This window comes from Crocuta crocuta, unplaced genomic scaffold, assembly GCF_008692635.1.
Source record: "Crocuta crocuta isolate KB4526 unplaced genomic scaffold, BGI_CrCroc_1.0 scaffold636, whole genome shotgun sequence".
Taxonomy (NCBI): Eukaryota; Metazoa; Chordata; class Mammalia; order Carnivora; family Hyaenidae; genus Crocuta; species Crocuta crocuta.
Genome location: NW_027530380.1, coordinates 1,707,960 through 1,735,502, shown reverse-complemented (window position 1 = coordinate 1,735,502; position 27,543 = coordinate 1,707,960). Strand labels below are relative to the sequence as shown.

The following is a 27,543-nucleotide window of genomic DNA, read 5'->3' as shown; positions in this document are numbered from 1 at the left end:
AGCGAGCCACGACTCCTGGCCTCCTTTGGGAAGAACGGCCAGCTGGGGGATTCAACCGCTCAGGGCTACCTTCCCCGGTCTTGTAAGGACTGTTCCCACCTCCAACTGTAAAGTTACTTCCCTAAATAACTCAGTTGGAGAGTGCCAAGCATGTGGACGAAAAACGGTTTTGTCATTGGGAGCGGCCAGTGTGGACGGCTGGGGGCATCTGCAGGGAGCGGCTCGGGGACCCTTATACTGAGGCTGTACCTTTCTGCTTTCGCTCTAGATGCCCTGAAGGGGACATCACAGGACAGGGAGGCTCCCCGAGGACCCAGAGGCATGGGCTGGGAGTCTTGCCGTGCACGGGAGTGTGACCACTGGGTTCCGTGTTTGATAAGCATGGCTCCCCCGCCACATGCTTCTCACTCGCAGACTGGCTGCTTCTGGGGGCTCCGTGGGGGCTTCTGCAGCCCCCGCCCTGGACCCACTCGAAGCGGAAGTGGGAGGCAGCTGGGGTGGGAAATGGCAAACGGGAGTTTTCTAAACATTTTAGTTTGAGTCGAGAAGAAATCCAGGGGCCGCTCAGAACATTTCAAGGGTTTGCCACCAAGATGGCTTTCTGGAAATTCGGGGTGGAGAGTTGGGGGGTATCTGTCCATGTTTCTTAATCCACAGGGATCCGGGCACGAGTGAGGAACAGATTCTGTCTTCGGGGGGGATTCCTTGTGTGTGGGCGACAGATAAGGGGAGTCAGAGACTGGGCTGCGAGCGAGGATCGCGAGGGCTTCAGACTCCCCAGAACGCACCACCTGCACTGGCAAACTGGGTGTTAGGGTGCAGATCTGCCTCCAGGGGTTACTTCTTGCTGCAGAATGTGACGTTAAAGGAAAGCGTGTGGTTAGAAACCTGTAATCCTATGCCCTGAGCACCATGGGTGCTTTCTTTTTCTCGCCGGGGCCTTCCAGGGGCCCCCATCTGTGGGTGGGTGTAGTTTTGCCTCCTGGTGAGTGCAGACTACACGTGGAATGTGGACTTAGATGGCTGCTCATGTGCGGGCTGGGCTGTAGGTGTGAGAATGGCCCGGAGATGGTAGCTGGGAACACGAGGGTAACGTGAAGACCGCGAAAGAAACGCTAAATCCGGCGGGATGTCACCCCTGGCAGTGGGGACCTGAGGGCAAGGTGGGCGAAAACCCGGTGCGGACACCTTGCTGGTGGAGGCCGGGTGCTGGCCGGAGGCTGCCCGCGCTCGGGAGAGGCCAGGGTGGCTGCTGGGAGGATGCGATTGCGGAGCGGCAAAGGAGGCCCCGGGGTCCCCTGCGGGTCTCCTTCCTCTTGGCCCTGGACTCAGTGAGGTCCAGTGTCCCAGGGGGCGAATACTGAGGCTACAGCTGAGGGCGGTGCCTGTGGTCTGCAGTTGAGAGTCTGCCAAGGACTTCTGCAGTGGTGAGGAAATTCAGTCTTAGGGGGTCCCAGTCTCAGAGCAATTTCCAATTAGGGATCGCTTTCCATGCCCAGTTATTGTTTTAGGATACCTTCACTCACATCCCCACTGTGTGATCTTGGGAAAATGACTCAACCTCTCTGTGCTTTTCCTCACCTGTAAAAAGAGATGGTAATAGTACCTGATTCTGGGAGTTGTTGGGAGGAGGGCCTGGCTACCCAATAAATAAGAGCTGTACACGAACTTGAACTTGTAGCCAGGCAGGCATGTGGGCAGTCTGATTTGATGCCAGAAGAGCAATTCCTCCCTGAACGTTTGGAATCAGAAGTGGATGATGAGTCCGGCTGGTGCCATGAGGAGGTGGGAGGGGGTGTACGGTGGGTGGGGAGCCCTCCTCGCACAGCAGATAGGAGACAGGCAGGAGAGCGAGGTGTGTATCCTGAGCGCACCAGGCTGCCCTCTGCAGGGATCAAGGCCAGCATCCGGCTGGGTGGGATTGGGGTCTGAGGCCGGGGNGACACGTGCCCAAGACAGGCTGATGTGCAGCAGTTGGGGAAAATCCGCACAGCCGGAAACCTCTAAAGGCCTGTAGCCACCACGGCCTCAGGCGCGACCTGTGGATTCCTGGGCCTTTCACTCTGGGCGTCTGATTATGATGTTGTGGACTTGAGTCTGAAGAAACATCTGTGCTACGCAGGAGTCCTGTTTCCCTGATTTTGAGCAAATGAAAGCCAGCCCAGTGCTGGGAGTCGGTGCCTTCCCCGAAGCAGGGGGCTGAGATGGCAGCGCACTGGGGCCGGGGGTGATGCCCAGGGGCTGCAAGCTGTCCCTTGGAGGCATGGGGCGGGGCTGGTCACCTCCCAGCTGTGGCCTGTGGTGCTCTTTGCCTGTGAAATGGGGAGAGCAGGATGACTCGCGGGTCGGATGGGAGACAGCTCTCCACATCCGGGAGCCTGCACGTGGAGCCACACAGAAAGGACGGGAGGCCCAGGACTCCCTTCCTCTGGGTCAACAGTGTCTTGTGTCCCGTGGCCCTGTGGGCGGGGTGACCGTCTCTCCTGAAGTTTGGCCCCGGTGGGGGTCCTATAGGTTNCCGCCCCCCCCCCCCCCAGTCCCAGCTCTGCTGCGGGCTTGGTGAGGCCCTGGGGCCTGAGCGACTCTTGTCCCGCAAGCCAGCAGAGGGGAGGACCTCTGGGCCGGGCTGCGATCCCACGCACCCCTCCCCAGCAGCCTGGCCGATGGAGGCGCCCAGCTGGCTTTGGTTTTCCCCATGTTTTTCCAATTATGTGGGACGGGCTAAAAACAGCAGCAGCGGGGGCCTATTCGGGAGTCACCACCGCCGTCCGAGGGAGCCAGTGGCATCTGCACACATTCCCCATTGCCGGGGGCTTCTGGGCGCTGCGCGTCCCTGCTGGAGGCCCCGGCGACTTGGGCCGGTAGATGACTTGCCGGGGCCGGGGCACGCGGCTTCAGTGCCCCGGGGTGGCCAGCCTGGCCCAGAGCATTGTCCTGTGCTCTCCTCCGTGGCCTTTCCCGAGGACGCCGTGGCTGCAGGTCGGGGCGGGCGGGAGGCTCGGGCTGCATGATTTACGGGGCCGCCCGCTGCACCTCGCCAAGAAGTAGTTTTAACAGATGTTCGCGGGCCACGGAACTAAAGGACGAGGGGATGTGGCGAGCCGAGGTGGCGGGGGGCAGGGAGGAACAGAGGCGTCACTGTCGGGCCCGACGAGCAGACTGACAACTGGGGCGAGGTCTCAAAGCCCCTCACATCCATCCGTCTCCCCGGGTGGATTAGCCGAGGCTCAGGACTGAGGAATAAGGGGCGCGTTTGTTCCCAGTCTGGCTGTCTTGTCACTTATCAGGGAAGTAGGTCAAAGGGAAAAGAAAGGAGGCCCTTGTGGCTGGGGCTGACGCCGCCTGGGCTGTGATTGGCGTTGGGTCTGCAAACAGAAGGCAGCTGCTGTTCTCAGCCACGGACCGTGAATTTTTAATAGCAAGAAAATCAGATCGCACAGTCCCAGGAAATGGTGTGACAAGTCCAAGCGCTAACTTTTTTTTTCTTTTGCGTTTTCTTTGGAAACGAAGGTATAAGTTGCAGACGATGAAATGTACACTTTCCAAGCGTCCACTCTGATTCGCTTTGGGAGTTGTGTGCATCTGCCTGACCACACCCCAGTCCGGGTACAGAGCGTTTCCAGCACCCGGGACATCCCCGGGTGCCCTTTGCATCCGCCCCCCCCCGCCGCAGGGGCAGCTCTGTCCTGACTTCTATCACTGCGGATTAGTTTTGCCTGCCCAGGAACCTCCTAGAAACGGAACCACACAGCATGTGCCCTTTTGTGTCTGAGCCCGAAGGCTAACTTTACATCTAATAAAAGAGAAGAGGGGAGCGTGCTGTATTCTTAGAAAACGGTCATCCTGGGGCTGGGGGATAAGACCAAACGGCGCCTCCCGGGTGTGGTTGGCTCGGCGGATGCCCTCGGTCCACCGAAGGGGGGCTGGATTGCCGTCGCTCCCCGCGCTGGCCCTGTCCCCCCGCCATCTGTCCGACGTCCCCCTTGCTAGTGCAGCCTGAGTCTGTGGACTCAGGTTCTGGGCTTGCACGTCTGAGCCCTGGTGGGGCCCCCGGGCTGCTAGAGAGAGCGCTCCCCAGCCCCCCACCCCGCCCGCCAGCTGCCCCTCGTGCCCCCTCGGGCTTTTTGATGGCTGCAGGGCCTCTGTCTTGGTAACGCTGACCGCGCCCCAGTGCCTGTACCTTCCCCGACTGCAAGTGCCCCGCGGGCAGCGACCCCACGGCCCGCACGTGCTGGGCTGATGCCAGGGCTCTGGCTCATCATCCGACAGGGGCCGGGAGGCTCTTCTTACCGTGTTGCCTCCTTTTGCAACCGAAATGAATAGTTTGGTGCCTTCCAACCCACTGTCTTGAGCACCTGCCTCTGCCAGCGCTGCACCTGCTGCCAGCAGCACCCTCCCCTGCGGCTCCTCACCTGACGTTCCCTCGGGTCTCCATACAGGCAGCCCAAGTGCTGTGATCTGCTCCCACACCCACTTCGAGGGAGGAAGGGAGCTGGGGAGGGTTCGTGGCTTCCCTGGGACCGCCGTCCGCCCCAGACAGTCAGCCCTGGATAGTCAGTCCCCAGGACAGTCAGCCCCTGGGACCGCCATCAGCTCCCTGTCAGCCCCAGACAGTCAGCCCCCGGACCTTCAGCCCCCGGGACCACCGTCAGCCCCCGGACAGTCAGCCCCCAGGACCACCGTCAGCCCCCGGACAGTCAGTCCCTGGGACCGTCAGCCCCCGGGACCGCCGTCAGCCCCGGGATGAACACTGCATCCGCTGAGGGGTTTCCGTCGTGCTGGAGCCCGGAACTGGGGGCTGTGCCAAGAACGACCTCCCCTTGTCCCTTCCTGCCGCCCCTGGGGACGTGGTGTGGTGGGAACCAGGCCATGTGAGTCTGGCCTTGAGCCTGCGTGACATGGCTGTGACCTGAGGGGATGCAGCGTGTCTGCGTCCGTTGACCTGGGCGTATCAAACAAGATCGTGTTCCCCACGGTGCCTTATAAGCTGTACGGTGCAGTGCACGAGCCATAGGAACCACTGGAGCCCAATCACCTTTGAGCTAACGCAGCAGCACTTTGTCACGGGCCAGCCCACCCCGTGCGTCCGGCCGGCGCTGCCCGGGCAGGTGGGCTGTAGCAGCGAGCGTGCGCCTCGGGGCCGCCGGGCACGCACGCTTCTGAGCATTGTACTCTTCGGTGCCCTGTGTGAGCCAGGTGACGGAGGGGCGGCGGCCAGCCTGCTGCAGAGTTTGGGCGGTCACGCTGCGGGTCCTCTGTCTCTCTCTCTCTCTCTCTCTGCCCCTCTCCCACTTGTGCGCGCGCACGTGTGCTGTCTCTCTCTCTCAAAGATAAGCATTAAAAAAGAGTTCGGGTGGTCAGAGCTCGCTCAAGGCCACAGAAGGGACGAGGCGGGATTTGAACCTAATCACCTGCCCCGGGCCGTGGCTTAGGAGGCGTGGCCACCACCACCTCTGGGAGCCACAGGACAGGATGTTATGGGAGGGAGCAGGGCAAGGATTGCTTCAGGTGTTTTTGGAGCCCCTGCCGCAGACAGCTGCTCGGGCCTCAGGTTTCCAGTGGAGCCAGTGCCTGGCCGGCCGCTTCCCCTGTGGTCGCTCGGTGCGGCCTCCTGGGCCAGGGCTCCCGGCTGTGGTCTCAGTGCTTGTCCAACAGCTCACCCCAGGGGGCGGCCGAGAAACTCAGTCAATTGCTAAAACACAAAAATAAGTCGGCCGCCTCCCAGCCGTGAAGCTGTTTATGGCCTCAGAGCCTGTAGTGTGGACGGCGGCCTGTGCTGGGACCCGGTGCCGCCCACGCAAAGTCAGGGGTGGGGGCAGCGAGGGGAGCTGGGGCTGCTGGGGATGGGCGGCTCCGCTCCCCGAGTCCAGCANGCCTGGAGGTGCCGGTTGGTTCTGTGGGGACAGTCGGTGATGTCCACTATGCCTGCTGGGAGGGCCCGGTGGGGGGCAGGGCTTGGGGGGCCTGCACATCCTGGAGCTGTTGTGAAAGGAAAGGAAAGATCCTTTCCCGCGTTGGGGCGCAGAGGGGATTAACTGAGAACCTTCCAGGTCTCTGCGCCGGTCGACCTGTTAGCGGGCTCTCCTCCTGGGCTGGGGGCGGGGGAGGGGGGCTACAGGCCCTTTGTCCCAGCCCTTCTCCTGTCCTCCTTCCCTCCCACTCGGCTCAGATCCTGGAGGGCCAAAAAAGTCACCCCCGCCTGGCGATTTCACCCCCACCCCCTGGTTGTCCCGTGAGGAAACCTTGTCCCGGAGTCCAGGCCCCTCCCCGGCAACCACGAGGCCTCTAAGTATGAGCCCCCCACCCCCACGTTTTAAAGTCTTGTTTTTTTTTCTGGTTAAAAAGCAACATTTGAGTTCACTGTAGAATGGAAGACATTCTGCAGAATAACGGACAAAATAAAACCCCGTATTGTGGCCACGCAGAGATAGCTGCTGCTACCGTTTTCGCCGTTTCCTGCTCATCCGTTCTCCACATTCATTCAGACTGGGTTTGCACGATTTGTTCATCGCCTGCCGGCGGCGTCGGGACTGAGCCCTCCCGCACCTCCGTCGGGCCTTCTTCAGGGCCTGACCCCGCAGTGGCCCCGCGTGTACTCGACATGCTCGCACTGTGGGACGTTTAGGTTGTCCGCCGGCTTGGGTCTGCTGTTCCCGCGAGGCCACGGCGACCCTTGGCGACCAGGAATCCGCAACCAGGAATCCGCCTGCCTTTCCAGCAGCTGCTTTGGCCTGGGCCCTCAGAGGGGAAGCGGCGGGGTCAGAGGGGCCCCGAGCCACACTGCCGTCCAGGAAGCGCGCGCGCCGGGTACAGGCCTCCCGGAGGCGGTGGGGGCTGCTGTGGCCGCTCTGAGCAGGCGGCCCTTTCCGCCTCCCGCCCTCGAGGTTAACCCATTTCTCACCTTCGTTGCCTGTGTCTTTTTTTCTGTTAATTTGCCTTCACCTGTTTGTTGCTGGCGTCTGGGTGGTTTTCTGAGCGACTTCTTTGCCTTTCGGTTGACTTAAAAAACAAATAGACTTTCTCTCGTATGGCAGTTCTGGGTTTACAGGAAAGTCGAGGGGAGGGTCCCGAGAGTCCCTGTGATGCGCCCTCCCGCCTTACGCGGCTTCAGCTGCTATCAGGACCAGCCGTCCATCTGACGCTGTGAAAGGCCGCATCCTTCTCACGGGATTCAGCAAATCCTGCGGGGCCGGGGAACCGGATGGCCCGGTGCCTGCTTTGTGTAGCCTTCGGGCACCATCGAAGGGTGGTTTTAACACCTTTTACACGGTGGAAAAGAAAATCACAAGAAGAGGGGCGCCTGGGTGGCTTAGTCGGTTAAGCGTCCGACTTTCGCTTAGGTCATGATCTCGCGGTTCGTGGGTTCGAGCCCGTGTCGGGCTCTGTGCTGACTGCCAGCTCAGAGCCTGGAGCCTGTTTCAGAGTCTGTATCTCCCTCTCTCTCTGACCCTCCCCTGTTCACGCTGTCTCTCTCTATCCTAGAAATAAATAAAAATATTTAAAAAAAAGAAAATCACAAGAAGAATGTTTGGTGATGCGGGGAAATGAGAGGAAATTCAAATTTCAGTGTCCACAGGTGAAGTTTTGCCCGCATGCCGTGAGTTACTGCGGCAGAGCTGGGTGGCTGTGACAGAGGCGGCCGTGGCCCACAGGGCCTAGAGCACTTACGTCTGGTGCTTTATAGAAAACGGGGGCAGGCCCCTCCTGGAGACTAGAAGGCAGATCGGGCCTGGCCCAGAGATAACCGCTGCGGACATTTGCGCGTGTTTCCTGCCGGGCTTTTGTTTCAGGGAGGTGTTTGTTTGTCCTCTGGCTGGACTCTCGCTGTGTGCACAGCAGGCTGTTTGCACGAGGCTTCCTTGCAGACAGTTGTGGGCTCGGAGCTGGCCCAGCGGCCTGCACAGGATGCTGGGCCGCCAAGCACCTGACCTCCCAGCTCAGCTCAGACTTGCTGGGGGGTGTGCATGGGTCAGCCCCATCCTGGCTGCAGAAACGGCCCGGCCCGCTCCGGCCTCCACGCTGCTGCCCGAAGCACCCCTGCTTCCTGGAGTCCTTCCCCCGCCACCCTTCTACCTGAACCCGCCTGTCCTTCCGTTGAACCTTTCCTCTCACCCTCTGCTCCCCACCTCTTGTGGGCTGAATCGTGTCCCCCCCCAAAAGACCTCTTGCATCCCTAGGCCCTGCGAGTGTGACTTAACTCGGAAATAGGTATAACTACATAAAATGAGGTCACACTGGAGTAGGGCAGGCCCTCCATCCAGGGACTGTGGACCTTCTAAGAGGGAAGTTGAGGCAGGGGCACAGGGGAGGAGGCTGTGTGAAGACAGAGGCCGAGGTCAGAGTGGTAAAGCCACAGGCAAGGAGCAGCCGGGGCTTGCTGGCCACTGCCCGAAGCTGCGAGAGACCAGAAGTTTCCCCTGGAGCCTTCAGAGCGAGCGCGGCCCAGCCAGTGGCTGGGTTTTTCCACTTCTGTCCTCCAGAATCGTGAAGGGCTCCGTTTCTGCTGGTAGGAGCCACCCAGTGCGCGGGGCGATGCTCCCGCAGCCCCCCTTCCTGCGTCTTGCCCCCTCTCTACAACCCCGGGCCTGGCACCGCGCCCTGGGATGGGGAGCGGCTTGGTCCACATGGAGGTTGGCAGGCAGAGATGGCGTTGAACTTGACGTGCCCGTGACGTTGGGCCAAGCCTTGGGTCTGCTGTTTTGTGTGCAGAACAGCTGCTCTCAGGAAGGCCGGGCCCCAGCCTGGCCTGTGCCCCATGCCCCAGGCTTGGCCCCAAGACAGGGGCGCTGCCCTTCTTTCCTGTGTGCGTGCGTGCATGTGTGTGCGTGCGCGTGCAGAGAGGAAGGGGGGAGGTCAGGAGCCTGCCCGAAGGAGGCTCCGGGGACCGCTGCCCAGCCAGCGAGGGAAGGTTTCACTTTCCTTGGCAGCGCTGCGGGGCAGGCTCTTTGTTTAAACAACCCCGGAGAAAACCATTTGGCCAAACTGTTAGTTTCTAAACTAAAAGTTTAAACAAACTCCTACCCGGGATCCGTGTCTGGTCCCAGGGAGGGGGTGGGCTGCCCCCGCCCGCCACGGCCCCAGGCGGCCCGAGGCCAGGACCTCACTGCAGACACCCTTGGAGGTCATCCGTGAGCAGCAGCCTCGGCCAGCGGCCCGCAGAGCCCGGGCCAGCGATCCCCCTCCGCAGCTGCCCACCGCTGGCCCTGGACAGAGAATCCACCGCCTCCCTGTTTCAGGCGGCAGGCTGCTCCCCCCTCCCCCCCATCTCTGCATTCTTCTAGACAAAGCGCAAATAAAAACTTCAAAGGCTCTGCAGCCAGGGGTGTCAGACGCCCGCCCTTGGAGTCAATTATCACCTACAGATTTATCTCAGCATTTAATTACTGCCTCAGCAACAGAGACTTAATTTCAAGGGATGCTGGTGATGGGGTTCCCTGGTGGTGGGGTGTGCTGGAGGAGGGCTGGGGCTGGGCACACTTCGCCGCTGATGGGTCTGGAATCTACGGCAAGGTCACGGCCACGTGGATCTGAGGTTCTTGGAGTTGAAGGCCAGAAGCCCCTTTGGAGGCCCCTGAGCCCCCAGCCCTCCTTCCTAGTGCCCACGCACAGAGGGTCTTCCTCAGCGAACATCTCTGTCCTGTGAGCTCGGGAGCGCCTCGGGGACTGCATCGCGCATCTGTTCCGTCCACCCCCACCCTCCCAGTGCCTGGTCCAGGTCTCCTGCAGAGATGCTGGTGGGGTGACCGAGCCAGCTGGGCGGCGCATCTCAGGGATCGAAGTGTTTGTGCGACCTTATTTTCCCACATGCTGCTGCGTGCCCTTGAGTGAGGAGCTTAACCTCTCTGTGCATCCAGTTCCTCACCAGTAGAAAGGGGCACAGTCACACCTCTGGGATTGGTGTGAGGATCATGTTGTTTTATGTTTTTTTATTTATTTATTAAAAAAAATTTTTTTAATGTTTGTTTATTTTTGAGGGGGAGAGAGAGAGACCGAATGTGAGTGGGGGAGGGGCAGAGAGGGAGACACAGAATCCGAAGCAGCTCCAGGCTCTGAGCTGTCAGGACAGAGCCCCATACGGGGCTTGAACCCACGAACTGCGAGATCACGGCCTGAGCCCCCCAGGCGCCCGAGGATCCTGCTGTTTTAGGCGATTGTGTCTGGAGGGTCTTGTGAACAGGGATGGGGGACACAGGCTCAACCTGTGTTTGGGGACAGAGTAGCGGCTCCCTCGGGGAACCAGTGTTTTCTCTGAGGAGGGAGGGCTGCGGGGAGCCTGTGGGGTTGGACGCACAGCCTCCGTCTTGCACAGAGAGCCGCCTCGGTCTCGGCCTGGGGACCCGGCAGCCTCTCTGGACAGTTGCACAGATGCCGCCTTGGACAGGGCTCTTCCCAGCCGGGCCCGGGCAAGCTTCCCCCTTCTCTCCACGGTGGCAGATTAAGCCAGAGGCCTCCGTGGAGTTTGGTTTGTGGTCCCCTTGATGTCAGAGCTAGACAGGAACTCAGCCACCACCTGGTTGGGCTGATTTTTCAGTATCGACGAGGAGACCAAAGCCCAGAGAGGGTCAGGGACCTGCCCAGAGTCACGCAGTGCGAGCGGGGCCAGGAAGTTTCTGCCCTGCACTCTCCCTGCATGTCCTAGGATGTGAGCTCCTGCTCTGGGCGTGGCTTTGGGGGCTGCAGAGAGCCAAGGGGACCATGCCAGACTCCCGGTAAGCCCGTAGGTGCGGCGGCCACGCAGAGTGGCAGGCGGTGTGAGTGTGTGTGTGTCGTCAGCTCATCCATTGGGCTAGGGGAGGCAGGGGCAGCTTCCTGGAGGAGGAGGAGGTGTGTGACCTGAGCCTTGAAGGACTGGTCAGATGTCAACAGAGCACATTGGGAATGGAGCCCAGGGGAAGACGATTTGTTGCAGTTCAGAATTCTCCTCCCCTCCCTCCAACACACACCGAATTGGGACCAAATCTGAGGTTAGGTCTTGGAGGTTTCCACTGTACTCAGACACTGGCGTACCTTCTGAGCCCTGCGTGCCTCAGTTTCCCAGCTCTGGGCTCCTAAAGACGGTGCTGTCAGGTATGCGCCCTCTAGTGGCGGAATCGGATTAGGCGTTCTGGGCCTTGGAGCAGGATGGCCGAGATCTTGAAGTGCAAGGCCGGGGACCCCAGAGGGGCTCTGCAAGGCACCGGGTCCCGAGGGCCCTGCCACTGTGGACTGGGTCCTGGGGGCTCTGGGTGCAGGGGCCATGTGCTGTTTGAGGGCTGTGGCTTCACCAGGCAGCTGGCTGCAGAGAGGCGGGGCCCGGGGGCCTGAGTTCAACGATAGATGTGCTCAGCCCACTCCGTCCCTGTCCCCATCCTGCTGCGTGACTTGAGGTGGGTCCTTCCCCATTCTGGGCCTTTCATCAAACCAGGCAGGTGGCCCCAAAGTTCCATAAGTGGTCTCTGGGCCTAATCTTGGTTTTGTGGGTCCTTAGGACTAGAAAGGGCCAGAGTGAACGGGTGGACAGTGACCCAGCCCTGGGGGAGTGTCAGGGTCAGGGCTGCACCACGAGGCTGCATGTGCTGTTTCTCCTGGAAGTTGTGACACATCNGGGGTACCTGTCCCCAGGGTGTTCCCCTTGTCGGTGACATAGCCGGGCGGGAAGGGATCAAGATCACACCTGAGGGCCTCAGGGAGGAAGTGGCGTCTGAGCTGAGCCAGGAAAGGTGAGCCTGTGGAAGGTGGGGCCCAGTCGTAGCTTTGAGAAGTATGGCCAGCAGGTGCCGTCTGGAGCCCAGAGCCTGTGGGACTTGTATGTGGAACTGGTTTGTGGCCCGGAGAGGGGCTTGCAGGGGGGAAGGAGGGCCGAGTGCAAAGCAGCTCTCACACAGTGGCTGAAGCCAGGTGGCTGTGTGGCTTTCAGCTGGTTGCTTGACCTCTCTGTGGCTACGAGGTCTCATCTATGAGATGATGCAAACAGTGCTAGCCTCAGGGACCATGTAGGAGGACCTCGGCGAGTGTTACCTGGTGTCACCTGAGAGGGAGCCCTGACCTCGGGGGCCTGGCTAAGCCCCTCCCCTGCCGTGCCCGCCGCAGGCCCCTTCCGCTGCCCCGCTGCAGGCCTCTGACCCACTGCCTGCGCACCCACAGGGGCTGAGGAGGTGCTGCTGCTGGCCCGGCGGACGGACCTGCGCAGGATCTCGCTGGACACGCCGGACTTCACCGACATCGTGCTGCAGGTCGATGACATCCGGCACGCCATCGCTATCGACTACGACCCGCTCGAGGGCTACGTGTACTGGACGGACGATGAGGTGCGGGCCATCCGCAGGGCTTACCTGGATGGCTCTGGCGCCCAGACATTGGTCAACACAGAGATCAACGACCCAGATGGCATCGCGGTCGACTGGGTAGCCCGGAACCTCTACTGGACAGACACGGGCACCGACCGCATCGAGGTGACGCGCCTCAATGGCACCTCCCGCAAGATCCTGGTGTCCGAGGACCTGGACGAGCCCCGGGCCATCGTGCTGCACCCCGTGATGGGGTAAGGCTGGGGGCGGGTAGGCCTCCCACCTGGCTGCGGCCGGAGCCAGGCTGACCGGAAGTGAGAGAAATGAGTAGTTCTGGAACTTTCTCCTGTGTCAGAATCCCCTGGAGGAGGGCTTATTTAAACGCAGGTGGCTGGCCCTCTGCCCAGACTTCCGATTCAGGATGGCCAGGGTAGGGCCTGAGAACTTGAATTTCTAAGAGACTCCTGGGTTCTACTCCTGCTGGTCTGGGGACCAGACTGAGAAGCTCTGACCCGGGCTGTTGTGTACGTGTGCAGAGGGCCCGGAGAGCTTGGGCAAGGCCTCTCTCCCCATGAGAGTCACCCTTCTCACCTGTAAAATGGAACGGTTCGCCAGGCTGATTTCTGGGCTCATAATGGTAACAGAAGCGATGGCCCTTACTTGCTACGTACGGACCGGGCGAGGCCTCTTCTGAGCTCCTCACACACACCGAGTCTTTACCGCCCCCCCTCACCCTGAGAGGCAGGTACGGTTGTACAGTAGAGGAGGCTAAAGCCCAGAGAGGGTAGGGGACTTGGCCCAGGTCACACAGCCAGGAGGCTGGAATTGGATCTGGCCATGTGGCTCCAACTTTCCATTTTGGGATTCTGTGGAAACAGCTGGTCAGTCAATGTAGGAGCCTTTCTCATAACCTGAGCAGCTCAGGGTAGTGGCGCCCTTCCTGAGGGCTCACGACCAAGGACGTGAACGTGGCAGGATTGGGGGGTGGAGCCACGGCCGCGGGAGAGCCGCCTGCCCTCCGGGCGGGATGTCCTGGAGATGGCCCGGCGGAGCTAGAAGGACAGAAGGGAGGGGGCCCTGGGACCTGTCCTTCGCGGGGACTAGCGGAGCTGCACCAGTAGTGGCTGTGGTTACGTGGCCGTGGCTGCCATCTGTGCGGCCCCCACCGGGTGTCGTGCTCCTGTCATTTCAGCCCGTCCAGCCCGTGGGTCTCTCAGCAGGGCGTCTGAGCGGGGGCTGAGTCCAAGGAGCCCGTGTCGTTTAAGCCCACGCCGGGGGCACCACCGTTCCCTGGGGAGCCCCTGGCCCGCACGTGCGGCTTGGCGCCCGTCTGTCCAGTTAGCCAGCGTCTCCGGAGCGCCTCCTGGGAGGGTGTTGTCCTCGGCCCTGGGGACGCAGCAGGGACAAGACAGACAGTGTTTTGAGGACGCGTTCTTCTTCTGCAGCCTCATGTACTGGACAGACTGGGGGGAGAACCCCAAAATCGAGTGCGCCAACCTGGACGGGCAAGAGCGGCATGTCCTGGTGAACACCTCCCTCGGCTGGCCCAACGGCTTGGCCCTGGACCTCCAGGAGGGGAAGCTCTACTGGGGAGATGCCAAGACAGACAAAATCGAGGTGAGTCGTCCCCTCTGCCCCCCCCCACCCCATGGGCGCTGGCTCGCTAAGCTATTTAATGTGGGCTGTGTGGCCCGGCCCGGCCGCCCCGTGGCCCATCCCGCGTTCCAGGCGGGCCTCCGGTGGGCATCTGCGCTCTGCTGTTTGATCAAATATTGAAAAAAATAGCGCATCATGATGCATTTCTGACGTGGAAGGGTCTAAAACTATTTCCAATTGCGAAACCATAGTAAAAAATGACACGCAGTGGAAGCTAGAGACCCTACCCTGAATTGGGTGACGTGTTCCCAGGCATTAAAATACCTTTTCTTGGGGCGCCTGGGTGGCTTAGTCGGTTAAGCGTCCGACTTTCGCTTAGGTCATGATCTCGCGGTTCGNAAAAAAAAAAACCTTTTCTTTTACTGCGAGGACATCTCCCTGAGCAGCCCGCAGTCTTGTTCTGGGTGATTTTGTAAGTGGCGTCCTGTACGCGTTCTTTGGCAACTTGCTTTTTGCTCCTGGGTGTATTTTTTTGAGGTGCTCTTGGTGAAGCCCCCGATGTCCGTGCCTCCATGCGGCATGGACGCCTCCCTCACTCGTAGTCATCTCAGGATCACTGCTGTCTGCATCTGGTCCCATCACTGCCTTGGGCAGCACCACCTGGGGTCACGTGAGGGGTCATTGCTCCCCTCACGCTTCCCGGGGGGACCCCGCCAGGCAGTTTGCAGGAGGTGAGTGGGAGCGAGGACACCAATGTGTGTCCGTGTCGCAGGGTTTGAGCCACGCGTCCGAGCAGGAACGTGAAGGGGGCTCGGGGCGGGCGGGTACCTTTCCTGCACAAACGCAAGTAGCTGCAAAGTAGCTGTTTCCTGTTGGATTCCCTGCAAATCGTCATTTTTAAAGGGATCTTGCTGCTTCTTGAGCCTCTGAGCCTGAAGAAGAGGTTTCCGGGGGGGTCGGCCAAGGGGGCTTCGTCTCCGTGGACCCCAGCACCCCCGGGAGCGGGCCGGGGCTGCGTGTGTCCAGCTGCCACTGCCGGACACGTTACAGGCGTCGCTGCGTTTGCTCCTGCGGCAGTGTGCTGGGGTTGTTAACTGCGGTAAAATAAACACGATGAGATGACGGTTTTCACGTCTTCAAAGTGTACCATTCAGTGGCGTCTAATACATTCACAGCGTTGTGTGGCCGTCATCACTGTCTAGTTCCAGGACGTTTTCATCACCCAGGACCCCAGAGCCATTAAGCAGCCAGTCCCCAGCCCCCCGCCCGCCCCTGGCACCCACGGATCTCCTGTCTGTCCCTGTGGAGCTGCCCGTCCTGGGCATTTCACGTGACCCGGATGTACGAGAGCCAGCCTGTGTGCCTGGCTTCCTCACGTCACACAGCGTTTCCCGGGCCCATCCGTGCGACGTGCCAGCCTGTCCCTCCTTTTTATGGCAAGTGATGTTCCGTTGTCAGGGCCACATGTCAGCCATCCCCTGCGGATGGACCTGTGAGATGTTTCCACCTTTTGGCTACCGTAATGCTGTTAAGAGCTTTGCGTACACATTTTTGCGTGAGCACCTGTTTTTCATACTTTTGGGTACGTGCTTTGTGGAGTTGCTGAGTCCTGTAGGAATTTTAGGTGTAATGCACTGAGGAACCATCAGACTTCCGCACAGTCTGCTCCGTTCTGCGTTCTCACGCACCGTGGACGTGTGTTCTGACTTCACCGTGGCCTCGCCAGCTCTGTCACTTTCTGTTTCCCAGTTATACTATTGTAGCCACGCTGGTGGGTGTGCTGGGTGTCTCGTGGTTTCGATTTGCATCTCCCCGATGACAAGTGATGGTCAGTACCTTTGGTGTGTTTGGCCTACAATACTGTTTCAAGATATGTGGCCCAGTCCCCACTTGTGGATGAGAGACAGAGGTCCAGGGGTACGGTGCCTGGCTCTGGGTCATGGTAAATAGGTTGTTTTATTTTATTTATTTTTATTTATCTTGGGGGAGAGCAGAGGAGGAGCAGAAAGGGGGAGAGGCAGAATCCCAAGCAGGCTCCATGCTGCTGGTGAGGAGCCTGACACTGGGCTTGAGCTCACAACCCATGAGATCATGACCTGAGCCGAGATCGAGAGTCAGATGTTTAACTGGCTGAGCGCCCCAGGCGCCCCTGGATTTCCGCTTTTAGAATCAATCCACGGACCTAAGATCCAAGCCCTAAGGCGGGTCAGGCTACCGTACGGAATATAAACGTCCCCTTGTAGAACAGACAGAGGCGCGAGGCTGGGGGGACGTGGGACACGGGTTCAGGGGTTAAGCAGCAGAGGAGCAGGAAACAGCCGGCATGGCAGAGGAGGGCGGGCCTGGGGTTAGGGACGGAGCGGGGCGCACGGTGGCTACTCGAGCCGACCAGGAATGTGCACTGCAACCCCGTCACCTGTCCACACGGAGCTAATCCCCAGAAAACCCAAGGGCAGAGGCTATGGAAGCAGAGGTATTTGGGAATCTTCCATCAGGCAAACCGGGAGCTTCTCTGAGGCTCGAGCTGGTAAGTGTTCTCAATCTGTATGGTCCGGGGTCCTTTTCTTTCCCTGCTCTGGCTCTGGTGGCACACGCTTTGGGAATGCCGACCCTGACGGAGACCGTCGCTGCCGCCTCCCACGTGCCTGGGCCGTGGGCCACTGACGTGCACGGACGCGAGTCTCTTCCTGCTCATGGCAAATGCCACCAGATGGGTTACAGGTGCAGTCGGGCCGTGGTGGCTTTTCAGTGTCTAGCATTTTTTTTTTTTTTTCCCAGTGGTAAAATACCCCAGACCCGGAGGGGAACATTCTTGGAGGCGGCCATGTGTTCTCAGGGCTGGGCCACCCTGGTAAATATGACCAACAGATGATCCTCAGGGCAGACCTTGGGGTCAGGCCCCCAGGGTGGGCGCAGAAGGCCCCTGCGGGGGTCACCGAGGATTTTGAGGGCTCCAGGGGCAACGGCTGAGGGGTCGGGGGACGTGTTTACTTTTCGATGGTCCGGGGAGATGGAAACTGAGCCAGGCCTGCAAAGGGGCCGAGCTGGACGCTTAAAGCAAGCGTCCGGGATGCGCTGTCCCCTGAGCTCTCTAACCAGTGCCTGCTCCGCCCTGCGCTTCTGTCTGTCAGCGCCGGGCCCGTGGCCCCGGCCTGGGGCCTCCCGCAGGCAGCTCCTTCCGTCCCAAGCGCCGTCCGAGCTTCCGTGCCCGGCTGCCCTCTGGTCCCCTCCCTCGGAGCCTGGAGTCCCTCCCGCCCTGTGCTGCGGCCTTGTGCGTGGGGACGACTCGCCTTCTCCTGCGCTTGGCCACGCGGTATGGGATCTGCCTTTCCTGAGTGCTGGTGGCCGCCTCTCCCGGCTGGAGGCCCCCTCACCCCCGGCTCACTTGTTTTAGGGGGGTCTTGTCTCCCAGAGCAACTGGGATGTCTCTCGGATCCGGCTTGAGTTGGGGTCCCCCGTGCTGAACCCCCAGTGGGGACTCAAGACGCACCGGGTCTGCGTCAGGAGTGCCTGCTCTGTCCCTGAACAGAATTCCCGTCACATCACAGTGCTGTCTGTCACGTCCCCGCCCCTCGGCGTGCACCTGTTCATTCCGCAGTGTCCGCCGGATGCCGCCTCGTGCTGGGAGAGCAGCAAGGGGCAGAGCCATGCCCCGGGGGGGGGCGGGGGGGGGGTGGTGTCCCAGACGGGGACAGACTCAGGGACAATTGTGCAGCACGTGGGGGGCGGTCAGTGCTCCAGGGGACGCTGGGGAGAGGGCGTGCTGGGGGTGACAGTCAAGCTTCCCGGACGGCACCTCAGTGCCTTTCTGGCCGCATGTGTTCTGATGCCCTGCCTTCTCCAGCTTATTGGTGCGGATTCTGGTGCCTTCTGTTTCTAGAACAGAGGGAGGAATTGTACCTGTTATCGGTGCTGAACTAGGCAAAGCATTTATTTTTTTAAAACTTTTAAATGATTTTATTTATTTTTGAGAAAGAGATCAAGTGGGGAAGGGGCGGGTGAGGGGGAGACACAGAATCTGAAGCAGGCTTCAAGCTCTGAGCTGTCAGCACAGAGCCCGACGCGGGGCTGGAACCCATGAACCGTGAGATCATGACCTGAGCCGAAGTCGGACGCTTCACCGACTGAGCCCCCCAGGGGCCCCAAAATAGGCAAAGCATTTAAACGGCTGAACACATGCACGGCAGCCTCAGCCCTGCACACTCCGTGGTGTGTGTCCGTGGACGGTGGTATCAGCCGTTAACTAAGTAAAAGCGAGGACCAGTCTTGCTCCTTGGAAGCTGAGCTGTAAAGCTTCTTCCTCGGCCGCTTCCCTCTGGGCTGCTCTGACTTGAGGACGGAACAGACAGAGGCCTTGCGGGCCGACCCCCGGCCCGGGCTCTGCAGCCTGTCCCTGCAGGAGAAACGTCACCTGTCACCAGCGTGTGGCTTGCTGCGGACTTGCTGGGGGCGCCAGATCATCCGGGCTCTCGGAGGCCCTCTGCTGTCTCACTCCGGCTGGGACAGCGGGAGTTTGGGTCCCTTGCAGCGGACTTCTGCTGGTGGACATCTGGCATCGGGTAGGCTCTCAGACAGAGTACGCGGCGGGGCAGGCTGGCAGCCGGGCCGAGGGTAAATCCCGGACCGAGAAGTTAAAAATCTGCCCATCTTGCTGCTCCTGACGCTTCCTGAGTCGATGGAGGTGACTTCTGGCACAACCAGAATAAATACACAGCGTGAGAGTGGTGGTTTTGGGGCCTGTTGGCTGTGTGACCCTCATCCCCAGGGAAGAAGTGAGAACATGGGACGTCTGGGCGACCCAGCCACGTGCACGTGCCTGCAAGTGTGTGTCTAAGATCTTTTTTATTACGTGGAACGAAATAGCCTTGGCAATTTTAATTTAATTTTAATTTTAATTTTAATTTGATTTAATTTTAATTTAGCTGAGTGTGATAATTATTCCATCAGAAGACAAAAGTCTTGGGGCGCCTGGGCGGCTCAGTCGGTTCAGCGTCCAGCTTTGGCTCAGGTCATGATCTCACAGTTCGTGGGTTCGAGCCCTGCATCAGGCTCTGTGCTTACAGCTCGGAGCCTGGAGCTGCTTCAGATTCTGTGTCTCCCTCTCTCTCTCTCCCCCTCCCCTGCTCAATCTCTGTCTCTTTCTCTCCCTCAAAAATAAATAAACATTAAAAAAAATTTTTTTTATTAAAAAAGAAAACGTCTTTTTCCTTTAAATATGTGTTTTCAGAGGGTTGGTCTTGGGCTCCTGTCTCTTTGCACGACTAAGTCAGTGGAAATGGAGAATTCCGTGTAAGGAAATTGCAGCTCAGGTGGCTCTCCGGGGTCCACATTTTGTGGGCCTCCCCACAGACCCGTGTGGGGTCTGCCCCTCGGTGCTCGGCTGAGGGTGTCCCTCCTTGGGAGCGTGGAGGAGGCCAAGCACAGGAGGGTCAGAGAGAGCAAGCTTGGCCCCGGGTGCCTTTGGTATCTGCGTGATCGTTTTTGCCGTAACTTCCCAGAGGCATCTAGTTTCTTCTGAAAATTGAGGGCACAGGCACCTCTATTCTAGAGCAGGGGAAAACTACACCCTGTGGGCCAGATCGCCTGTTTGTGTCCCGTCCTCAAACTGAGAATGGCTTTTACACTTTTAAATGATTGGGGAAAAAAACCAAAAGTGGTATTTCGTGACTGGTGACAATGACACGAAATTCACATTTCAGTGTCCAGAGTTATTTTTGGTTTTTGCACCAACAACGTTCTCTCAGAACACAGCCACACTTTTCCTTTACATACTCTCTCTGGTCGTTCAAGGACCGTATGGCCACAGAGATGAAAATATTTATGATCCTTTGCAGGAAAAGGTTGCCAGTGCCTGACCTGGAGAATCTGTCTCCCGTGGGCTCCCCTGGCTCCAGCATTGCCACGTGTTGATTCGATCCTGTTATTCCTGACGTCCGTGTGGACACGTTGGCCTCGCAGGAGTCCGATGGGCACGTGCCCTGTGTCTCGTCTCCTCACCGTCAGCTCCGCTCAGGGCTCTAGGAAGTCTGGAGTTTTGAGACGTGGGTGCTCCCGGTAGACAGCCTCCTTTGGTGCTCTGGCTCCAGGGAAAGGCCCGTCCAGCAGAGTTAGCTGTTATGGATGGGCTGGATTTGCTCACGGTGTGCAGGAGAAAGTTGCCGTAAAAACTCACTTCGGGGTCGTTTATTTTTCTTAAGCACTAGAGTCCTGATGGAGAGCCTTCAGGGTGCTTCATGGGTTCTGCAGTCGGGGTGGAGGGTGATCGGGGTGGCAGAGGGGCTTCTCAGCGTGCGGGACCCTGCCCTCCCCTGGCGGTGGGCGCAGCTGGGCGGCCGAGGCAGAGAGAGGAGAGGGGCTGGCAGCCGGCGCCATCACCCTTGCCTGCCCCGTGTCTTCCATGGGCCCATGAGTTCCTGAGCCAGGAAAAATGTACTCTCTTGCCCCATTCAATAGAACGTGTATTTATGTCTGGAATTCAGTTATTAAAGAAAATTGAGAAACTATGGAAATAGTGAAGGAAGAGAAAAAATCTCTTAAAAGTGGTATTGACGTTTTGGTATATTACAACTTGAGTAATGATTTTTTTCTAGATGTGGATGCTTTTCTTTGTGGCGTGACTGTACCGCGGGTGTGGACCACTGCTTCCCCAGACCTGGTTATTCCCGGTTGGGGAAGGAGGGAAACCAGAGGGGCCAGGAGTGGTGCCCAGAGATGGGCACAGAGATCAATACAACCCGGTGAGGCTGGCAGCTCCCCAGCTCGTGGTCAAGGGCTTCATCCAGTCCAGCGTTCTCACCTGGGCTGTACATTGGGCCCGCGTATGGGGAGCTGCGTTCGGGATCCTCACCACGCTGGGCTTTCCGGTTCTGATTTTTTGCCTCAGCTCTGGGCCATTGTTCTTTCTTTGGTTAAGTTCCCTGGGTGTCAGGTGGAGAAACTGAGGTCTACGGGGTGCAGGGACTTGCTGGGCCCGGCACAGAGCTGCCTACCCCTCCTGGGGGACCTGGCCGTTTTGTCCTGTGCCTGAGTTTGATGATCTGTCTTATGTTCCCACCGCCTGTAAAACAGAGGGTTTGTCACTTTCCTGACGAGCTGGAAATCTAATCTGGCTGCAGCAGGCCTGCTGGGACTTGACTTTCATTCATCATGTCTCTTTGATCCTGGCCTGCGTGCCAGAGAGTTCTGATGTGTGTTTTTAGTGAGCGTTCCTTTCAACGTGAACTTCCACAGGACCACCTGTCATCAGAATCCCCTCTTACCCCGGTCGTGTGCTTCATTCGGTTGGTTGAGGCGTTCTTATGTCTGAGGGTGGTTTTCTCCTCTGTGGCTTTTGTGGTCAATGCTTTTAATCAGCACGGATTCTTCAAGGAAAAGATTCCGTTGTTGTTTTTTTTATTTTTAATGTTTTATTTATTTCTGGGGGGGTGGGGGGCAGTGTGAGCAGGGGAGGGTCAGAGAGAGAGGGAGACACAGAGTCTGAAGCAGCTTCAGGCTCTGAGCTGTCAGCACAGAGCCTGATGCGGGGCTCGAACCCATGAACCATGAGATTGTGACCTGAGCCGAGGTCGGACGCTTAACCGACTGAGCCACCCTGGCGCCCCAAAAGATTCCGTTTTTGTACCTCAGAGCAAATGGCCAGTTATGGGTCTGTGGATGGAAAGCGTCAGAGCTGCAGGCTCAGACTCAGGGCCAGAAGTGCCCTCAGAGTCCAGCTGGTCCTGACCAATCACAAAATCGGTCCACAGACGAGTCGAAGGTCTTGCCCGGGGCCTGCGGTCTGTTAGTCATCCAGGAATCGACTTGAAACTCGAGGCTGTGTAGAGAGTGTGATTCGCTGCCCGCCTGAGCTGCGTGCGGCGGACGCTGCCATCGGAGACCCACCCCTGGTAGTGTGGGAAGGGAGAGTCCGCGTCCGGGTAGGGGAGGCTGCGGGGAGAGCCCTGAGCCCGCTCCATGTCACTCAGGGTGCCGTTGTCCGGCTGCGCCAGTGAGCGCGGCACCTGGCTTTGTGCCCTGGCCCAGCGAGGTGCGGGCAGAGGGGAGCGTCCCAGGTCATGTATTTCCGGCAGCTCAGGCCCGAGGCCGTGTCACACCTGTCTGCCGTCCCGCAGGTGATCAACGTCGACGGGACACAGAGGCAGACGCTCCTGGAGGACAAGCTGCCGCACATTTTTGGGTTCACGCTGCTGGGGGACTTCATCTACTGGACTGACTGGCAGCGGCGCAGCATCGAGCGTGTGCACAAGGTCAAGGCCAGCCGGGACGTCATCATCGACCAGCTGCCCGACCTGATGGGGCTCAAGGCTGTGAACGTGGCCAAGGTTGTCGGTGAGTCGGCAGTTGGACGCTCAACCAACTGAGCCCCCCGGGCACCCCACACCCACCCCNGTGTGAACCCACGAACCGCGAGATCATGACCTGAGCCGAAGTCGGATGCTTACCGACTGAGCCACCCAGGCGCCCCGATGGTTAGTGTTTGTTGAGTGCCTGCCATGTGCCAGGCTCAGTGCCCAGAGCAGCCCAATGCACTCAGCACGGTATTGCCCCACATGCGCCTGGGAAGGAGGAGGCATGGCCACACGGCCGAGAAGAGGCTAAGCTCAGCGCTCACCCTGGGTCTGCCTCGCCTCATCGCTGGGTAGCCTGTGAACGTCGTCCAGTATGGCCGTGCTGGGCCCGCACTTGAACGCACACCTTTTGTCTGGAAGCCAGGGTGTGTGGAAAGTTCACTTAACGTGATGATTTGTCTCTTTATGAAAAGGATTCCAAATACAGGTCAGTGGGCTGCACTGAAGAGAGTAGCGTCTGGGGGAAGGGCGGGGGGAGGGGCTCTGCACTTAGTACAGAGCCTGCACCTTGGTTGTGCTCAGCAGACCTCTGGGGGATGAGTGAACGAATGGCCAGAGAGGATCCGGTACGTGCCCTCAGGTAGTGCACAGTCTAGTGGGTGAGACACTCAGTTCCGTAGCCAGGCGGCAGCCGGAGCTGGGATGTTAGGGAGGCCTGGCCGGGAAGCACAGGGAGGTCACTTGAGCTTGGAATTTGGGGTGTGGGGGAGGCAAGGTTTGCCTGGCGGAGGGGCAGCTGAGCAACGGCCTGGCGGTGAGGTGGTGTGGGCGCCTCTGTGTCCCTGGGGTGGGCCTTACGCCTGTCCAGCGACCCACACTCCTGGTGAAGAGATGATGGGACCGATACACTTAGTTTTAAACCGTGTTGATTGGGGCGCCTGGGGAGCTCCGTCAGTTGAGTGTCCGACTTCAGCTCAGGTCATGATCTCGCAGCTCGTGAGTTCGGGCCCTGTGTCGGGCTCTGTGCTGACAGCTCAGAGCCTGGAGCCTGCTTTGGATTCTCTGTGTCTCCCCCTTGCTCTCTGCCCTTCCCCTCCTCCTGCTCTGCTTTTCTCTCTCAAAAATAAATAATAAACATTAAAGAAAAAACACGTTGATTATCCACTGTGGATGGTGAGGCCCACCTGTGAGTGATCGTTTAAAACAAAAAAAGCCCAACAGCTAAGAAAAAAGATGAGTCCGTGGGATACAACTTAAAGCTGAGAACCTGGCTTCGTCTCTGTCTCTCTCATCTGAGGTTTACTGAGAGAGATGGGGGAAGGGTTCTTTTCTTTTAGTCGAAATACTTAACACTAAATTACAGCCAACGTTAGCAGCAGCTCAGCAGGTGAGACGGACAGGCGGCCAGAAATCAGTGAGCGCGCCAAGGGCCGGCCGCTTTCGTGAACTAGAGGCCCTTTGGCCGTCTGGGGAACTCGGAGTTTGTGAGGCTGCAGAGCACTGGTGAATTGGGGGGGGGGGCCTGTCCGGGGGTCGGCCCGGTCTGTAGGCCAGGAGTCCAGGCCCGGGGAAGGGAGACCTGTCCCCTCATGTGGCATTCTGCCGTCCGCGCTACTTCCTGTGTCATCTGCCTGGTCTCCGGGCTTCAGTTTCCGTGCCCGAAAAACAGGGGTGGGAATGGCCCCTGCCTCCCAGGCTGCCGGGCAGACGGAGTGAGTGTGTACCCACCGGGTTGCTGGGACTGCCCCTCCCCGGACGGGGTCTGTCATCCCCATCTGGTGTCGCCCTTTGACATCTGGCGGAGATGAAGCCACGCTTGGCGGCCGGTCGGTGCGCCTCCCCTTCGGGGCTGCCGAGGCTGAGCGCTGCCGTGCTTGCTTCCAGGAAGCAACCCGTGCGCGGACAAGAACGGGGGCTGCAGCCACCTGTGTTTCTTCACGCCCCGCGCCACCAAGTGTGGCTGCCCCATCGGCCTGGAGCTGCTGAGCGACATGAAGACCTGCATCGTGCCCGAAGCCTTCCTGGTGTTCACCAGCAGGGCCGCCATCCACAGGATCTCCCTGGAGACCAACAACAACGACGTGGCCATCCCGCTCACGGGCGTCAAGGAGGCCTCCGCGCTGGACTTCGACGTGTCCAACAATCACATCTACTGGACAGACGTCAGCCTGAAGGTACAGCCTGTGGGGCATCCGACGGGCACAGCTTTGTCCTGCGGCGCTGCCTCAAAGGTCTTCCGTTCTGTTTTGAAGACCTGTGATGTTTGTGGGACTTGATCTAGGGAGCTATTTTATTGATCTGTTGTTATTTGTAAATATTTATTTCTGAGAGAGAGCACACGCAAGCCGGGGAGGGGCAGAGAGGGAGGGAGACCGGGGACCCAAGCAGGCTCCGAGCTGTCCACACAGAGCCTGACGCAGGGCTCGAACTCACGAACCTCTAGATCATGACCTGAGCCAAAGTCGGACGCTTGACTGAGCCACCTGGGCACTCCAGCAAATGTTTTTGTTTCTTTCTTTCTTTTTTTTTTTTTTTACATTTATTCATTTTTGAGTCAGAGAGAGCGTGAGCTGGGGAGGGGCAGAGAGAGAGGGAGACACAGAATCTGAAGCAGGGTCCAGGCTCCGAGCTGTCAGCACAGAGCCCGACGTGGGCAAGATCATGACCTGAGCCAAAGTCGGATGCTTAAAACCGACTGAGCCACCCAGGCGCCCCTGGACTCCTATTTTTTTTAAATAAAGTTTTATCGGAACATGGCGATGCCCGTTTGTTTATGGGTTGTCCGCACCTGCATTTGTGCCTCTGGGGTGCGTAGTTGCAACAGATCTGTGTGGCCCTTGGCACCTAAATATTCACTATCTGCCCTTTTACAGAGAAGCTTGCCGACCCCTTTTGGAAGTATCGGACAACACAGCTTGGTCACTGATCTCTTATTCTCCCCTTTATACGACAAATCTCTTAAAGATGCCCCTGATTCTAAAATTCACAGGAGCTCCTTGGAGAAAGAGGGATGTACACAGAAAAGTATAAAGAAGAAAATAAGTCACTCAGGAGCCCCCCCCCACCCCCCCACTCNNNNTTCCTCCCATTTGTTCCCTGTGTTTCTCACGATCACCAGCATTTGCTCTAGAGAACTCTGTAACCTGTTTTTTTTTAACTTGACATTCTAGGAGGTGATTGATTAACTGTGGGAAAGTCTTTAACACAACTCCGTAGATGCGTGAAATATTCCCTAGTTACGTAGCCGTTCCCTTATCTTAAATGGTGTGGCTTCCAGTTTCCCCACCGCAGCCAGTAGCACGGTCCCCAGCACCCCTGTGCGCAGAACTTGCGTCTGTTTCGGTGCCTCCTCATCTTTTGCGTTTTTATCGGTTCCTCCAGACGAAATTTCATGAGGAAGCTGCCTGGAAAAAAGGGCGTGTCTCTTTACATATACGTATAAAATGTAAATATTTAAATAGTGCCAGATCATTCTTTTTTTTCTAAGAAAAAGTTGTATCTGGCTGAGTTTCACACGTTTACTTGAAAGCTGTCGGCTGTTGACAGCCCGGTCCCGAGGCGGCCAGTAAGCCGCTCGAGGCGGCCGGCGTCTCGCGGCGAGAGGTCTGCAGAGACTGGTCCCTAACCCGTGGCCCTTACCTCCTCCTCCGCGGCTCCCAGACCATCAGCCGCGCGTTCATGAACGGGAGCTCCGTGGAGCACGTGATCGAGTTTGGCCTCGACTACCCGGAGGGCATGGCCGTCGACTGGATGGGCAAGAACCTGTACTGGGCAGACACCGGGACCAACAGGATCGAAGTGGCCCGGTTGGACGGGCAGTTCCGGCAAGTCCTCGTGTGGAGGGACCTGGACAACCCCCGCTCGCTGGCCCTGGACCCCACCAAAGGGTGAGAGCCGTCTTTGTCCTCCGTGTACGTCTCTGTGCCCTCCTCGTTCTGTCCAGCCAGCTGGGGTGACCCGAGGGGCGTGGCTGCCTGGGGAGGGGTGACCCGAGGGGCGTGGCTGCCAGGGGGGGGGCCCCGAGGGGGTGNGGGGCGGGGGTTGGGGGGGGGTGGCCCGAGGGGCGAGGCTGCCCAGCGGGCGCTCTGTGGTTAGAGGGTCTGGCCCCCGCCAGCTTTGAGGTGCCCGGCGCTGGTAGGCCCCTTGGAGGGAGCTAGTTTATCTCACAGAGAGGAAACTGAGGCCGAAGACAGGAGTGGCGGGTGCTGCGCCGGACACCTTCATGTGAGCTGTCTGAGCACAGCATCCGGGGGCTTTCGAGGGGCAAGTGTCTTTGTCCCTGATTTTACAGATATGGACACTGAGGCTCAGAGAAGCTAGTGACTTACTGAAGGTCCCACAGCCGTCTCAGAGCCGGCTTTGAAGTGCTTGGACTCCAGCCTGGGGGCCGTGCCCTGGGCACTGGGGCCCCGGGGCCAGGGTCGCGTCTCCCTCTGCACCAGGGTCTTCTGTGCTGCGGACACAGGGCTCCCCCCCAAAGCATCAGCGATGTGCTTGGCGCACCCTAAACCCTGTCTGTCAGGCGCTCTGTTAGGGATGGAGAGATTTCAGGACGACAGCGCGGACAGAGCGATAGGCCCAGGTGTTAGCAGAAGGGCAAGTAACACTCACACGGGCCCGGAGTGGGCTTCCTTCTGTGCAGCTGCTGCAGAAGAAGGAAGGAAGGAGGGCCCCCCGGGGGCAGGTGGGCTCAGTGTGGACCCCAGCCCTGCAGCCCCTGAGGCCCCAGGTCCTTGTCTCCGGCCCTCGTTGAGTAAGGGGACCCTGTGTCCTGATTTGCCCACGTCCAGCCCAGCTTCCCGTCACCGTGGTGTCCTGTCCAGCTCAATTTGTATTTGTCTCTGCCACAAATGCAGAGTGTCCCAGCCTGGATGTTCTGTTACCAGGTCACCCCACCTGTGCCCCCAGTTTGTGTCTGTAAACAGGTGCGTTTGCACTTACCCCTGCAGGTGGCGCTGCCGTGGGAATTCCAGAGGCAGCTGGTGACCGCATCAGGAGGGACGCTAGGGTCAGGGGGCGGCGGTGGGGGGTGGGCTCCAAGCGCGTCGCCCTGTCCCTGCTTCCTGCAGCGATCACTGTTGTGGCCTTCTCCAGGGTGGTCGTGACCCTCCCCCTGCCCCGCAGTGAGAGAGGACGCGCCTGAGCACGCGCTGCCCCCTCTGCACCTCCAGGTACATCTACTGGACCGAGTGGGGCGGGAAGCCCAGGATCGTGCGGGCCTTCATGGACGGGACCAACTGCATGACGCTGGTGGACAAGGTGGGCCGGGCCAACGACCTCACCATCGACTACGCTGACCAGCGCCTCTACTGGACAGACCTGGACACCAACATGATCGAGTCGTCCGACATGCGGGGTGAGGGCCGGCCGGGGGCCTGCTGGGCGGGGGGCCT

At 59.2% G+C, this 27,543-nt stretch overlaps 1 protein-coding gene across 1 annotated transcript in view; it reads left to right on the top strand.

The window, feature by feature from the left end:
• LRP5 (LDL receptor related protein 5) overlaps nt 1-27,543 on the top strand; it is a 72,214-nt gene that overhangs the window by 15,877 nt on the left and 28,794 nt on the right. Inside the window, 6 exon segments of the mRNA XM_077766541.1 lie at nt 12,124-12,520; nt 13,712-13,883; nt 21,974-22,190; nt 24,035-24,324; nt 25,811-26,037; nt 27,322-27,506. Coding sequence (XP_077622667.1) covers nt 12,124-12,520; nt 13,712-13,883; nt 21,974-22,190; nt 24,035-24,324; nt 25,811-26,037; nt 27,322-27,506 — 1,488 coding nt within the window.